This window comes from Nesoenas mayeri (genome assembly GCF_963082525.1).
Source record: "Nesoenas mayeri genome assembly, chromosome: 16".
NCBI lineage: Eukaryota > Metazoa > Chordata > Aves > Columbiformes > Columbidae > Nesoenas > Nesoenas mayeri.
The window spans coordinates 3,769,264-3,786,404 of record NC_137562.1 but is presented as its reverse complement, the minus strand read 5'-3'; the positions used below and the strand labels follow the sequence as shown (position 1 = coordinate 3,786,404).

The 17,141-nt window shown below is 40.6% G+C and overlaps 1 protein-coding gene across 1 annotated transcript; it reads right to left on the bottom strand.

Moving 5' to 3' along the window:
- Positions 1 to 1,756: 1,756 nt before the first annotated feature.
- On the bottom strand, positions 1,757 to 14,890 carry PARD6B (par-6 family cell polarity regulator beta; the record flags this gene model as incomplete). The annotated part of the gene is made up of 3 exons (XM_080354751.1): positions 14,759 to 14,890; positions 9,937 to 10,159; positions 1,757 to 2,583 (listed from the first exon to the last, which is right to left on the bottom strand). Exons 1-3 carry the CDS (start codon positions 14,822 to 14,824, stop codon positions 1,757 to 1,759), a joined length of 1,116 nt encoding a protein of 371 aa, XP_080210877.1. The 5' UTR covers positions 14,825 to 14,890.
- Between the last annotated feature and the right edge of the window lie 2,251 nt (positions 14,891 to 17,141).

The window sequence follows — 17,141 nt, the reverse complement described above, 5'->3', positions numbered from 1 at the left end:
ATTAAGCAGCAGTAATTTCTGATGTTTATATCATTACAAAAGTCTTAAATGTTTTAGCCTCTGATATCCCATAAAGACTTTCACAGATGCCTCAACATTAAACTTACAGTTAGTGTCTTGTTAGTAAAGTTACCAGAGGTAGATGTTTCCCTAAGACAGATGGAGGGACAGAAAGAAAGGGGTTTGTCTCTTTTCCCACTCATCCTATCTCCCCACAGGGTAGAACACACTTGCAGAACCTCAACTCCTGGCTCTGGCAAGGACAAGACCACAGCACAGCCCTGGCAGCATCCTACTTCTTTCCCAGCGGCTGGCACAGGCTGCTGGAGCCCTGGCGAGACGCTCCGTCCATCCTTCTCCCCAGCCCTGTTCAGTCCCCACCTCATTTTCCTGCCACAACTGATGTTCCCAGAGAATAGTCAGGTTGGGACCCGAGTGCCCAAGTGGTAATGCAGGAGATACTAAAATGGGAAAGGGGAAAAACAATGCCAGAAGCCTTTCCCTGCAGTTCTCCTAGGAAGCTTGCAGCTGATTATATGCATACTTATGCATTTGCAGCATCAGGACTTGTCATCAGTATTTTGTTTTACATACAGCAACTTTGTAATATTCAAAACACCCAGCCAGTGGTACATAGATCAGCATTTACAGTTCACTTAATTATATTGAATAATTTAATATCACATGGCTCAAGCAAGTTCTTTCAAAGCCTCATTCTGATTTACAACTTTTTTTTTTAATCCAGGGATTTCACTTAATTTAAGGTGTCCTAACTTGTTCAGGTTTGAAGAGAACCACTTTTTACATAGTTCAGACTCACTACAACAAACCTTTGCTAGTAGAAACCTTTAAACTTCTACCAGGACTGCAATTTTAACTTAGATTGTGTTATGTCATTTCCATAGCATTAAGTTTACATTTGATTTCTTTGAAATTTACTGAGATTAGCAACTAAATCAAACGATATTCTTAAATATTGCAAACTAAGATGAGAACAGGTCTTTGATACTTAAGTGTTAAGACTTTCACATTCGGATTTCAAAATCATAGTCATTAAAAGTAAACTTACCTGGCCGTTAAAAACAGCAAAGGTGCATGACTAACGAGGCTGCGGTTGCACATTCAATGGAACACCCAACTTCAGAAGCCCCCACCTTCAAATCCTGACCGTTGTCAAGGTGCTGACCACTATCATACATCCCTCTTGCTCAACTACACCAACCAAGAACATCTCTTCCCACCCCACCTCCTGTTTGTTTTTCGGTTTCCTCCCACACAGAGCTTTGCCAGCTAAATAACAGTCCGGAACAGGAATGAAGTGGCTAAAGCAGCTCCGTCATATGTAAGCAGCACTTCAGATGAACATGAGACCACAGCACATTAGATAATCAACCTTGCACAATAATGGAAGTTTACTTCTATAAAACCAGTAGTATTCTGCATTAAAAACAAAATAATCAAGTACCTTTAAAAGAAAGCTCACAGCCATCTCTTAGCTATCCTTCATTTTCAGTTTAAATTTCCCTCATCCAGTTCCAGTCGTTTATCAGTTATCTTCTCTCTTTGTGAAATATTTACACTGAAGTGCAGAATTAACCAAAGTTAGTCAACTTACAAAATTTTGAACTTCCTGCATTTACTTTTTTCCCTCCTTTTAATCTAACTGCAGTGCTCGGTAGATGGAGAGGTATAAAATGTATTACATATTAAGCCAAATTCAACCATCTATGGCATCCTTACTTCATACAAAGTCACTTCATAGCGTTATTATAGTTCCATCCTCTTCTAATGACTTATGCTCTGGATCTTGTACTTCATGTTCCATGCTGATGCTGCCTGCTGAATGATTCAAGTTCATCTCAGCGGAAGGAAGGAATCCATTTTGTGTTGACTCATGGAGTTCAATTTGCGTCAACGATTCCAGGCTTTCGCTGGCAGGTGCGGCTTTTGGAATCTGCTGTGGTTCACCACTGTCTTCAATAATAATGTCCTCTTCATCGCTCTCCTCTTCTCCTTGCAAGAAGTTTGCTAAAATATTTGGCGTGCTGCTCGGAAGGCTCGATTCAGTAGACTGACCAGAGCTGCCAGAAGTCCGACTGTTCCTCACAACGTTATTTCTCTGGTTTGCCGGTCTTACCGTAATGATCAGGTTACGGCTGTTTGCAATCATCATGTCTGTAACCTGATCAAGGCTTTTTCCTGAAACCTCGATTCCATTCACCTCCAGTACTTCATCATTGACAGCCAGCAAGCCTGTGCTTTGAGCCAGACCTCCAGGGACAAGCCTGGATATGAAAATCCCGGGAACTTTCTCTAATCCATGTGGCGTTACTCTGACGCTAGAGCCATCTCGTATATAGAATCCAAGGGGTTTGTCAGTTCCGTATTTGTAAAGTCGTACCCTACGATGGGTTTCTGGAAGAATATCTACATCTATAATAGAAGACACCGGTCTGAAGTCTTGTGGCATGCTAATGACAATGTGTGGCTTCTTCTTGTGATTATCCGGACGTAACACATTTGATAAGACATTTTTCTTCCGTGTCATAGTATCCGTACCAAAGGCACTGTAGTCTGCATCTTCTGTAAGACAGAGCACATTGATGATTAGATTACTTTATACATGGTCCATACCACATTGCTACTGTGGTTTTGGTTAGCAGAATGCAGTATCTAATCTAGGAGGTTTCTGGCTTACTATTGTAGAAATGTTTCTCTCTACACCTGAAACAAAAGTTCGGACATTATGAGATTCCAAGTTTGCAATACTTTTGGTTTCCTACTACCAAAGACAGCACACAAAAAAATTAAAGCAAGTTAGCAGCAGTAGAGACACAAAGAACAATAGTCTAGCTGCTTGAAAAAAAAAGGTTAGAATGGAAAGAGTATGTTCCTAGAAACATTTTGATTTTATTCAGAATAATTCCACTTGTTAGTTTTCTATCCTCAGGTTTCAGATCGTTGGCAAAGAGAACGAAAGAGGGAAAGCAGCCAGGGTGCCGCTGATCGCCCAGCTCCTGGCAGCCGGCCAGGTGACCTGGATTCAAACTCCAGAAAGCTTATTCCATTCTGCACCCTCCTCCCGCCCCCGGGAACGGAGGGAAAATGGCTGGGGAGCAGAAACAAAGAGATCTTGCACACAAATACTTCAGGCAAAACTGCTCATACAAACAACGCTGTAACTGCCACAATTGGACACAAGTATGCAAGTAGCCTAGAATTTTAAAGGGGAAAGCATATGCAAGTCATACAAAAATTTTAAGCAGAGAGTATGTCCTGCAGAAGAAATTCTGATGTCTGAAATGCCTATTTACCAAAGGAAGCTGCCATTTTTCTCTTTAACATGCTGTAACTCTCCAAAACCAATAAACCAAAGCACATTCAGATCTGAGTTTCCTTGGATTTACACTTGTATTTTTGCAACATTGTGGATTTTTTTCCGCAGCGGATTAAAAAAAATAATAAAGCAGAATGGGTTTGCACTAAGCCCAGGACTCAGAGAAGCTGGGATTTCTTTGTAGTATCACATTAAGATGCCATTGGTACAGCCAAGAAAGTAACATAATTGCTATACATTTCAACTGTAAATTGAAATAACCATGCAAATGCTGTTCTGTGAAATTGCAGGAGAGCTGTCAATTGCTGGTGAAAACAGTACATATGGAGAGCTGGTAAGTCACCCGACTTTATTCTGGGCTAAGAGGAAGAAATATGGACACGTAACAGTTGTATTTAGACTCTTCAGATGCTTTAAGCAAAACCGAGAAAGCAGCTAGCTATGCTTGAGAACATTACATCAGATCATTGTGAATAGAGGAAATAGTTTTTAGTGTATTTGGGAATCTGAAGGGTTCTCTTGGAAAAGCATGTTCTTCAGCAAAAGAGGCTCAGGAGGAAAAAAAGAAGTGATATAAGCTTAAATTAAAATAACATTAGATCTCAACATCAAGCAAGAAAGCTTTAGAAATAGCCTCTAATCTGTTCTTCGGATGCTTAAGTGTGTTAAGTCAGTTGTGTTGAAGAGCGGGTTGATAAAAAACAATCCAACCTCTCAAACAAAAGCATAGAACAGGTGGACTATGTCTGAAGGGCAAAACACCTAAAAACATGCAAACTTACCATTTTCACTATAAAATGCATTTTGGGATATATGACTGAAACCATTAAAAATGCTGTACTGCATTGCTGAAAACAGGTCAATTTTTCAGACATAAAGCAATTCTTTTAATATGTGCTTAAAATTTACGATCAAAGAAAAAAAAGAAGTGAAAAGCTTTGCCCTTCTCTCTCCTGACAACCCATCCAACCAGTTTCAAGTTAGACATCTGGTTGTTGTTATACATTGGGAGGATTTTTGCAATTCAATGAGTTGCAACAGCTTCTCTTTTTATTTTGGAACTACAATTACTTTCAAAACAGCTCAGAAAGGACAATTGTGAAATAAGATACTGGACAGAGGGGTCTTGCTTTAAATATCTTTTACTGCTAAATACAAAGTAACACAATGACAGCAAGAAAGTGATAGTATAGGAGAAGATTGTAGACAAACAAAAGACAATGGTGACTTGAATATCAGAATTAGGAGTGTTAATGAGTGCAAAGGTTCTTTTTTGAGGCCATGGATTTCCCCTGGCCACAGCAGCTGCTGCGCAGCTCAGCGCTCTCAAAAATTACATACAAACTTTCATGTGCGGTGCTGTCTAATTAGTGTAGATCTCTGATACTTTGGAACTCTGGTTTTAAGGCTGCACAATCAACGGCAAATTCAACAAGACTAAAGAAAAATATTCCAAGGACCAGAGAGGCATTGCGTGGACATGACATATCACTTTCCCTCATTTCAAAAGCTTCACTTCTTTTTGGTTTGTCGTGTGACACATTTCTAGCCATCTAACACCAGATTTCTCCAGAGGAGCTCTGTTCATTGGGAAGTTCTCTAGAGACCCAAGGATTAAGTTGGAAGCATTTTGACTGGTGCGTTCCATATTGTTCAGACATTAAGCCATGTTATGTCTTTTATTTTTTTGAGTAAGCTCACCTGAGGAAAACAGCAAAATTGCACATGCAGAATTTATTTGTGCTGGAGTTCAAGCGGCTGATGAAAACTGTACATTGATGAAACTGGGGCTGTTTAGCTTGGAGAAAAAGAGGCTGAGGGAGACCTTATCACTCTCTACAACTGCCTGAAAGGAGGTTGCAGCATGGAGGGCGTTGGTCTCTTCTGCCAAGTAGCAAGTGACAGGACCAGAGAAAACAGCTTCAAGTTGCACCAGGGAAGATTCAGATTGGATATTGGGAAAGAATTCTTAATGGAAAGGGCTGTTGGGCATTGGAAAAGGCTGCCCAGGGCAGTGCTGGAGTCACCATCCCTGGAGGGGTTTAAAAGGCGTTTAGACGAGGTTCTTAGGGACATGGGTTAGTGCTAGAGTTAGATCATTGGTTGTACTCGATGATCCTGAGGGTCTCTTCCAACCAAAACGATTCTATGATACAGGTACTAACATTGGTACCAGTGAAGCACTAGGTTTCTGCTGCTTTTATTACAAGATTTGGCTTAGAAACAGTACACAGAAAAAAAAAAAAGTGTATCAAAACATTGTCAGTATTGATGTTCTTTCAAGTTCTCTTCCACATACATCACAACATTAAAAGCTATTCAATTTGGGGTTTTTTCTCCTTAAATTTGAAGTGTGAACATTCAGATTCTTGTCAAAGAATCAGACAGAATGTCTGGCATGTTACACGTTATATCCTCCTTGACATTCCCAACTTGCCACAGTGGATTGTAAAGCTTCTTCACCTCAGTAGCAGGTGATGTACCAGCATCCCATCCTTCTCCAGCAGGAACAGTTCACTAACGTCACCACCCAACCCGCTTTCCTGCAGCCACCAGTGGACCGGGCTTAAAACTTTGGTCCAAATCAAATTTTTCACAGTCAGTAGAGAAACATGAAGATCAGTTGCAAAAGGACTGGCTTTAAAAATATTATGTAAATATATCTATATATGAACTGGTGAATTCAAAAGTGCTTTTAAAATGAAAACTAAGATCAGAAAAACATTTATTGGAAGAGATGAACTTTAAAATTCGCTTTCATAAGACAAATATACAATCAGAAATCTTAACAGTGAGCTGGTGCTTTTGCTTTTAGAAACTGAAGTTACATGGCACATTGTTGAAATAAAAGCATCCTAGAATTGCAAGTCACCTGTCAAAACATTTAAGAAACTATAAAGCACCAGAGGGTAGTTGGTTTGCTTTGTATTAATACCTAGTCTTAGTGGCCTAATAATTCAAAACTACCACAAACCTTACGATACACAGTTACAGAATTTGTGGGAAAAAGAAATAGTGAAAGGTTGATGAAAACTCATCTCTCCAGATCTCAGCCAAGCACCATGACTCTGTTTAACCTCTCCTTCCACTGCTAAACAAATTTTCTAAAGCAATATCCTTGAGTACAAAGGCATCTTTGTTCGGGCACCTAGCTAATCAGTTTAAAGCCGCAGCGGAAAAATATTCTGGCGTAAAGCCAAAGGACAAGGTGTTAACTGCAGATCGTGTTAAGGAGAATGTCCACGTAGAGCAAGAATGAGTTTTCCCTTCGCAGTTTCATGCTCAAGGTGGCACCAACCTATATATACTTATTCCATGAGATTTAAAACAAAAGCCCACAAATGCCAAATCTGCTTTCAATTCAACGTTGTTCAACACATGTATTTAAAATGTTTTCCTGCTCTATATGCAAAGCAGTGTAGAGTTACGCCTCATTAATTAAATTTTCAAAACCCCCAAATCAGGAGTACATTTGAATATAGATGCAATTTAGCATTTTTTAAATAAGCCCCAACAAATTCTGTCTCTTATTTAGTCAGAAGTTATAACGAAACATGGGTTTAGGAAATTAACCTGCCAGCTTGTCTTACTTTTCAACAAAATTAAACTTCTCCATGTAAAAGTCTCTCTCAAGAGACACAATGAATTAACCAAACAACCCACATTTTACTGTATTCAGCCATGTACATGCAGAACTTGCAGGAATTGTATATTATAATTTAATATCCTGCAAGCAAGTTTTAGCAAAAGATATATTTCATTATCATGTCTTTAAGTTCTCTCTATTTTTCTTATATTTACAATGCAAAATTCCCCATGTTGAACTGCCCTTCAGGGCCTGTGCAAACCACATCCCCCCACACACCATTTTATCTTCAGTAAGATTTTTCTCACAGACAGAGCGACTCCCATACATCTGGATTTAATCAGGATACATCAGTTTAACCTTTAAATTCCAGATGTCAACAGTACCTGTTAATCCGTTAAACTGCAGAATGAAATTCCAATAAGCAACTGTTTTCCACAAACCGATAGCCATTCTTGGCTTGTGCAATATCAAGCTCCAATTTACATTTAGCACTGGAACTCTTTAAAATATTTCAAAGGAATTTAGTTAAATACAATCAGAAGAGTCTAAGGGGAATAATGTGACTTGATTTTTTCCATTCCAGGATCTCTAGGTTTCTTACCACATGAACCAATACACATAAATGCTCAGGGCTGACAGCCTTCTAGCTTTTGTAAATAAGGAGTGAAAAATAATTGAACAGAAAAGAACACTTACTCTGGCATTCCAAAATGTCTGAAATTTTGGAGTTATGTTACTACAATTGTCACTTATTAATAAAATTGCAAAAGCATCCTGCTGCTTTCATTTTAACGCCTTAAGATGCTCTTTAGATGCAATATAGTAAGAAGTTAATACTATTTATCCTAGATTTTATTGTAGTCTGCTCATACCTTATGTTAGCTTTTCACAAATTACACACAGCTTCTAAACAGGTAAGACAATATAAGATTTAATATTTTTCAAGACAGCAAAAACTTTCTTTTCTGCACAGTAGCTTTTTGCCTTGCAGGTGGGAAAGTAACTTGTGTCACTTATCAGTTATAGTTCCAGAACAGCACAGATCAAAGCAGCCCCATCAATAGCAGGTATTTGTTCAGACATTTGATTTTCAATTTCAGAGGTGCAGTCAATTAAGATCTGTGCAATCGTATTAATCACACTAAAATTATGCTGCACAAATTATCGCATGTCATTAATTCCTGCAGTTCAGCTTTCATTACAGGTAAATTCTCACAAATAAGATACAGAGTCAAGCTATTTCCTTATTATCCATCAAATCAACCTCTGTTCCGTATGGCAAAGGTATGAATGAAGTCAAAGCCTCAGTTTAATCAACAGAAGCAATCAAAGCCGCTACAATTAGTTCAGAACAAAGTACAGTGCTGGACGTAGATGCTAAGTCTGGGTTCTTTATCCCCTAAACTCTACAGCCTGAAGACTCTCTTGTCAAAAGGAAAGTGATGATAACCAATACTTTCTTACACGGCTTTTCCTACTAATCAATTCTTGGCATGATAAACTTAAGTGGGTTCATCTTATTTCTAGTTCTGTGTATCATATCCATCTATATCTATTCTATTATCAATTCCTCACACCAGAGTAATAAGAAACAATCTATCATACTTTAAAATAAAGGTACATTGAATAAAGGTATAAGGTGTTATAAACGTAACACTAGTAACAGCATTAAACATATAACACTAGTAACAATCTAAAAACATATGGTGTTAAAATATAACCTCAATAATCCCAGTCTGACAAAGTGGCTTATCTGTTCTCGTCATATGGCTACTGTAAGAGATTAAATGGAATCATAGACCTTTTCTACCTCTAGGTTCTACTAAAACAAATAGTTCATTCATTTGGCAATTCAAGACTGAAAACACAGGCCTTACTATTCTATACTATCCTCAGTAGAAACAAAGCAAACGTATTTTGCCAGCAACACATCAACTGGCAAGCAGCCACACTGCTTTTGAATATTGGGTTTGTGTCAGGCTGTTGTGGAGCTCGTTCATTTTTTTGGAGTGGGTAAGTTGATAAAAGCTTCCAATGCCCAAGTATTTTCTGAGGGGAAAAAAAGCCTTGTCTTAGCAACAACTACAAACAGTTTATAAACCAGCTCAGCAATGAGCAGTCTCCTATTCAAAGATCAGGTGACTGCCTTTTGATAGGAGCTGTGCATGCACATGCTTGTTTATCTACACACAATACATGCGCACTCACACCTGTATGTAAGTAAGCAGAAAACCAACAAGTGCAGAAATCAGGTTTTCCTGACTTCTCTGGATTAAAAAATTTCAAATCACATCACTAGATTTCTCCTCTCCCCTTCAGTTCCATGTACTGAATATGTTCTCCTGGACAAGTTTGATTTTTTTTCCTTCAGGAACAAAAGCAGAAAAGACATTGGAAAAAGGCAACAAGAAATTTGTGCCTAGAAGACATCCTATTTTTAAACATAAATCAACAAATTGAGCAGCATTCACATTTAAGGTTTGCTACCCAAAATAAGCTTGTAATTTTGAAAGCTTCAGAATGTTTTTACTAGGAAAGTGTGATAAGAGTAGCATATTACAAAGTTAGTCTTTAATTTATACTGACATTTAATACTTAATGTAATAAGACTTTCAAGGTTCCTTTCCATCCTGTAATGGCCTCTCTTCTTGTCTGATCAAGGTCAGAATTTTAAAGTGTAAGGCATCCAACATACAGAGCAGAAAACCCTAGAGGTGTAAAGTTTATTTTCATTTGCTTACATAAAACCAGAAAGGAGCATTTGCTAGAGAATTGATTTTATCTAACTGAACTAAATACAAGCAGAAGAGCACAAAGTATGAACAGGTTGCCTGAGGAAGCTCTTGCAAGAGAGATGAGTTGTGAATACCTTTCATGATCTATAATTATTATGGAATTCAACATGATGAAATAGGACTGAGGGGTTTTTTTTCCTCTATACGTCTCACTGTTTACTGCAACACAGCAAAACAGGATAAACAGGTGATTCACAGACTTCAGCTGCACTTACCTTTCCTCTGAATGAAAATCCTGAGTAGAGGATTGGCCGTGGAAACTGCTTTATGATAATTGTCATCATTATTGATAGGCAGCAGGTCTCCGTGAATGTCCGTATATCCCACCAGAACATCAACGTTTGGTATCTTGTGCACATGCTGCAATAATCCATAGAACTCCTCAAACTTGCCAGGTTTGGATCTCTCCAGAGAAAATCGTCGGAATTCAGCTCCAAACTACATCAAAATATATCTTATATCATTAATATGGAAATCTCACATCCGCAAGCAATAGAATTATTTGAATGTTAAACCAGAAGTGTTGTGGAATTGGAAGTGCTCTAAAAACTACAATCAATAATTTCGAAGTGGCATAAGAAGGTCAGATTAAAGTGGTTTGTTTGTTTTCCTACTTTTTTTTCTCAAAAAAAATTATAACTATTTTTGGACCTGATAAAACATGTACTTTTGAATATGCAAAAGCTCATTTCATTGTTCCATTTCAGTCAGAGCATTTACTAATATGGGAGCTTAGCATTAAAGTGAAAAACTAGTGCAAGAATACTTGCAGATTTTTATATGCATATGAAACGCCTTGCTCTCAGTAAGGGACAGAATTCATAGCCAGTACTGATGTTGGTGGCTCAAACCCAAGATTATGATTAACCTCTCATGGTATGTGATTACCTGGAACTTCAAATAAATTTCAGAGCACTTTAGAATGGCAGGTATAGTTGTTACACAGCTATGATTAACCTATGCAAGACTGAGTAGTTTTCAGATTCCCAGTTGTTTGGACAAGAAAAGAAAAAGCCACTTTGACCTCAAGACTACAAAGAATGGCTGCTGCTTTTCAGTACAGACTATGTGCGGTAAAGCTTTAGTGACCTGATCTCAAGTCGATTCTGCTCTTACCTAAAGAGAGATATAACAGGGGCAACCAGCCGCTACTTCTTGAGAGCGTTCAGAAGATTTCCCTGCATGATCAAGACTCAAATCTTGATTGCATAGTCTTTTAAAATGTCTATTTTATACCCCGGATATAACCACAAGATTCAGATTTGCAACAAACCATTCAATCACTGGCACTTATCAAAAAACAAAGCTAGCAAGGATTCGGTGGTGGTAGGCAAAAGACAAAATTGGGTGCAAATAAAGGAGTAAGCATTTGATGTACACCAGACAATTGGAAACTTTAGCAAGAATAACTGATAAAAATAGAGTGTTCTGCCCCACATGGGTGGGACCCAAAGCAAACAGAACAATGGATTAAAATTACTCAAAAAAACCCCATATCAGGCACACAAAACATACCAAAGAGCTAAAGGGAATTAAGAGATAGCAGCAGTCAGGTTACTAAAAGCAGAACAGCTTGTTTATGAATTAAAAGGGTCATAAACTAAACACTTTTAAGAAGTCGGTTAGTGGCATTTTTTGTTAATTCTATAGCTGACCTACAGTGAACTTAAAGACTTCAAATAATTTCTTTAGCAAGTTTAACTTTAAGCAGAACAGAAGGGCACATGGAACAAAACACTCACTGAAAGTTTGAGCCTCAGTATCACATACTTGGAGATACCTTACACAGTGTAGATGTGAAGGTGCACATTATCACCAACTTTTACCTCACATTTGATTTACAGCCTTTTGGAGAATAACAGCTTTAGAGTTCTCACATATAAACAAAGGAATGAAAATAAGGAGACAAGGACCCCATTATGGCACATTAGCACCACACTAACTCAAACACAGTGCAGGAAAAACAGCTACACCTTCCCCCAGTCCACTTCATTCACAAGTTTCAAATAAAGGCATTATGTAGGAACATTCCTCTTCTAGAAATACTCCAGTTACTACATTAACTAACAATAAGGCAGAAGGGATGATTCATACGTGCTTAGAAAAGCCTGTAGCAGGAACTCCCATCACGGCAGGAGCAGCACACTTCATCATGACGTCAGTGAAAGACTTTATCCGTGTCCCTCCTAGATCTTTCTTCAGCTATGTGAAGTATGAATACCGCAGGAATTGCCACTGCATGACATCAGTGCCAGTTGTTTGGCTTCAAAAGACAATGTAGTTTAAACATAATGCGGTAATAAAAGTCTGAAAAGCCCACAACCTGGCTCGCAATTTGAAGTGAGTTAAATCTTCTTGTGACAAGCAAAGGGCCAGATTTTCAAACGTGTGATTTTTATTTTTTTCCACATTATTTTATACATGGTTGGTAAAAACACCAAGACACTAATAAGCTAGCTATTATTTCCTAACACTGTTTGCCATATGCTCAATACTATTATAAAGACAAAAGTAAAACTACGCAATTTTATAGTTTCTTTTAAGTCCCCGAAATGCTTTGATATCAAATGTTGCACTCCATTTGATTAAATAGGCTGCACTTACAACTGTTAAGACGTTTAGGGGAGATGAAAGATTGGAGGAGACAAAGAGAAGGCTTCTTGCCACCTGAGCTCTTTATAGCCACATGCTGTTACACGGTAACTCATCTGGGGCAGCACAGCACAAGCAATGTCAGCATACTAGGAAGTTACTAGAGATACCCACTGAAGGAAGACTTACTTATCAGAGACAGCTTCAAGTCCTCTGTAACACGGCATACTGGTGCTGTAGGTCTCCAGCAGTTATAGAACATTAACTACAGTAACCATCTGTTTTACTGGTATATTAGAATTTTTTTTTTTTTTTTTTTCAGAATGAAATCCAAGTCATAAAAGCAAGGAAAGAAAAACCTGAATTAGATATCTAGAGAACTTGAACTTTATTTTGGAGCTTTTATACTATCCTCAAGAACTATAGTTTGGGCCATAAATCTTGATTTTCTATGACAAGAGAAAAGGCTAACTAGAATTAAAATACCTCAGGGATTCCCCAGGGTAAGTTCAGACCAGTTACCCAAATTGAATAAACTAGACCAACAAAAGGATTTTGTTCATACAACTGCAACTACAGATGGTCTGTACTGGCACAACTTTGTCAGATTATTGATTTGAAGTATCTAAATAAAGAGCTGTACATTGCTGATAAGCCCTCAGAGCCTAGACCTCTCCACAGTAATGGCTCCCCTCCACCTCCCACATGAGCCTTTCTTCTTTCTCTGTAGAATTGTTTATTTTCATAAAAGGAAGATGGCTCCTATGCTATATTAAATCAAGGTGCTGTTAAATAGTGCTTTAGTGACAAGTAGTTCTAGGAATGCCTTGAAACCTGCTTCATAATATGCACTTAAGAGACAGTCCCTATCCATTAGAACTTCTACACTTCCCTGTACAAACACCAAAGAACGCATCACACAGCTGATCTCTAGACAGACTTAAATCAAGGAAAACACAATGGGGGAACAGTAAGCCTAGGGTATGGGGCTGAGGCAACAAGTATTTTGTTTATAATCACAATATACTGATTGTTTTCAACCTTACAAGAGCACAGGTGAAAACAGACTCCACCAAGCATAGCAACAGCTACCCTTAACTAGTATTTGAAATCATGGCTATCAGGTATTCCTGTGCCTTCTGGTTTTGTCCAAATGAAAGTTAATTTAACACTTTAAAGAAATGAGTATCATTCAAGCTGTAGAGACCAACCACATGTTTCCTAGAAGTTTCAGCATTATGTTACGCGATCCTTAAAAAACCCACACAACTAAGTCCTGACTGCTTCACGTACACCGACACTGTAACACTTGATTTGCAGGAAAGGAAGATCCAGAATAAAGACAAGTAGACCAGTTTATAAAAAGTCCACAAGAGATGTATTTTTGCATAAATGGAAGAAAACACATTCCCACATGTAGGTGCACTTGCAATCTGCCTAGACAATGAAAAAGAGGTTTTGGTTCACGGTGTGTAACCTGAGTTACTAGATTGATGCTTCACCTAATACTACACATCTAACACTTTTACAATTGCTAACTGCAGAATGACACGTCAACAAAATATTACAAATACAAACCAGGACAAAAATCTATTTTTTTTTCAGAACATCAAAGTTCTGTCAGCCTAACCAGCACATGAAAAATGAACACAAAGAACAGATTCAGATAAAAGACAACTTACAGAACTGTGCAAAGCATCGACAAACTGCTGGTATAAGAGGCAACATAGAGATATACACTCATAAAACAATTGCCAGTGTAATATCCTCAGAGCACCTTTAAAGAAGGCAGGTCCCAATTTAAGATAAGCTAGTCAGGGCCAACCTCTGTCAAGTAATGCAAGCTGTATGTTCTAGCCCACAAAAAGGAAAAAAAGCATGGAAGTACTCAATAAGTTAAACAAATGTATTCCTTTTCTAATTCAGACAACAGGTTTTGGAGTTTGAATCATACCACTCAACACCTCTTTGGGCTCAGACATCCCAAACCTACCCCAAACATCCATTTCTCTGTTTGTCTTTCAGCCTATATAGGAACCAAAGGGCAAACTGGGCTAACTTGCTTTTCTTAAAACACCTCAAAGCCCCTTATTCTTTTGTCCCCCCAGCACCCAGCAAGCGACAACAGCACCTCACCCTCCCCTTGGACCAGCCGGGGAGAGCGGAGGGCCCGGCCGGAGCGGGGCCGGGCAGGTGGGGAGGGACGCGCCCCCGCCGCCTCCCTCAGCCTCGCGGCTCCAGCGCCACCGGAGCCGCGCACCGGCCGACACCGGCCCCTCACCCCCGGTGCCACCTGCGGCAGGTGAGTCAGCAGCTCCCGCCATCCCCTCAGCGCCCTTCTCCACACAGACCCTGCGACCAGACGCCCCCGCAGGGCAGGGCCAGGCCGGGCCGGCTCCCTCCCGCCCCCGGCGCCGCCGCCGCCCTGAGGTGCCCAGCGCTCACCTTGCTCTTCACCTCCATAGTGCCGAGGCCCCGGCTGCCCGCAGCCCCGCGGTGAGGCCGGTTCATGCCGCCAGGGGGTCGGGATCACGTCTTCTCTCCTCGCTCTCTCCCTCGGGTACCCCCGAGCACGCTGCGGGAAAGGGAGAGCGGCAGAAGGGGAGGGAGGGCGAGCAGTGCGGCCCGACGCCAACTGCCCCCGGCAACCACGGCCGCTCCGCCGGCTCTGCCGCCGCCTCCGCCCTCAGACGGGGACAGGGGCGGGGCCACGGCGGCTCCTGGCACCTGCCGCGCGCCCAGCCAGCGGCCAGCGGGGGCGGGGCAACCGCGCGGGGCCGCACGGCGCCTGCGCCGTAGGGCGGGACCGCGCACCTGCGGCTGGCGAGCATGCGCAGTGCCCGGCGGTCGGGAGGGGCCGCGCACCTGCGCCCGGTTCGGCGGGTCCGAGGCAGAGGCGGTGCCCGGCGCGGTGAGGAGGAGGAGGGGCCGTTCTGTGATAAGGAACTTTGTTGGTGGTTTTTTTTTTCCCTCTTCCTAGGGAGCAGGTGCGGGATGTGCCTCGGCAACCTTTGCCCTGGAGCAGCGGGGCCGGTGTGCACAGCGAGGGCCGCGCTGGCTGAACCGCGGTCTCTCGCCTTCTCCTCAGGCGCCTCAGCGCGTTCCCGCCCGCCTCCCACAGCGCCGGGAGCGGGTCGGGCCCCCCCAGGCCCCGGCTCCTCCCGGGCTGGGTGCCCTGAGGGCGGCTGGCGTCCACACACCTCTGAGTCTGGCTTGGGATCCTGCGAACTGACGTTCTGGGTGTAAAGATGTTCCTGGAGTTCGTTTTCATTTTAACCACGAGTAATATTGCAGGATCTGGTAACATGTCATAGTGGTTGTCTTAGATAACTTTGTTTCTTGGTCTAATTTTGAGATAAACTAATTATTTTCATGTAAAGGTCTGCTTAGCTACCCTGAGAGAGAGGTATTGAAACCTTAGTGGAGAGACCATAAACACCTTACAATTTAAAGAAAAATTACTTCTCACTTATATAATTTTACATGTATTGGAAAAAAAAAAAGAGCATGTAGATTAATCTAGTTATGTCAACAAACCTTTGAAATAAAGGTCTCTCTCTAATCTGTAAACCTAGATAGATAGGTTTATAGATAGAAGAGCACACAGCGTGAGGCATCTTGGTGTAGATGTCAGTTAGATGGCTGTGAAGGGAGTTCAAACAACTTGCAGTTGAGGCAAGTTCTGAGTGTGTAGTCAGTTCTCAAGTCTCAGCTGGTAATCAGTAATTAAGAAAAACCACATCCAGTGCTGAATCACTTTTAAGTCAGTGCTGGTTTTTCTACACTTCATCTTCCTCCCGTCATGCCAAAGGCAAAGAAATTGCAGCTATCACTCAAGCCAAGTTGTAATTAGTACAAAGGATATTGTTAATTGTTAAGTATAGTTTGCTGTCAGACAGTGTCTAGGCTAATTCAAGTCTTCCCATCCATTATCTAGTATGTTTTGGTTTTACACTGCAAAAGGATACATAGAGAATACAGTCTGTAAATCTAGATAAAAATCTGTGCTCCTGGTGTAGCAGAAGATAGATTACAGCTATGTGAGCAAGACATGGATAAAATCTCTTATTGTGTCACTTTGTAATTAGAAAATTGAAAAGAGTTTGAACCGCTTTCCATTGCTGTCTTCTACAGCATGCTTTGCTTAATGAGCTGTAGGAAAACACAGAGTGCAAGTGACAGAAGATAGTTCTCCAGTTTTTTAAAGCTATTGCTTTGCCTCTTTTCTGTCAGAGAGAGGGAGGAAGAACCTCCTGAAGATGATTTGTGCTTGAGGCTGTTGTGCAGTTAATTTTATTGCTATGGATTTATGAAGTATCGCCTGAGATAGTGTTTTTTCTGTTGTGCATTCCTCGCATGGTTGGAGTGCCATGCGGTGGGTGTGGTTGCATGCTTAAGGAGTCAGGGCAAATTCGTTTCAAGTCACTGGAACCAACCTAATGAAAAGTATTAATCACTGCCTTGCTTTCATCACAAGGAGCTGATGTATGAGGAAGGAATGTGATAAACAATTTGATTTCAGATAAAGGTAGGGAGAGATGTAGGCTTTTTGTGCCATTTGTAACACAAGTTTATAGAGCTATTTTAGTCACAGGTTCTGTAAAACCTGTGATTCAGACTTGATCAAGCTATTCATGGCACGTTCAGTTCAGTTTCAGCTCTGTGAAGTTGAAAGACAGGTTTGGTTTCCTAATCTCTGGACAGTTGGGGAAGTTTTTTGAGAGCCTTTTTTTTTCTTTATTTGTTTTGGTGTAGAAATTCAATCACTAAGTCCACCATGGAGTATAGTGGGGTTCTACCATAATGCTTCTTTCCCGTCTCAAGACTT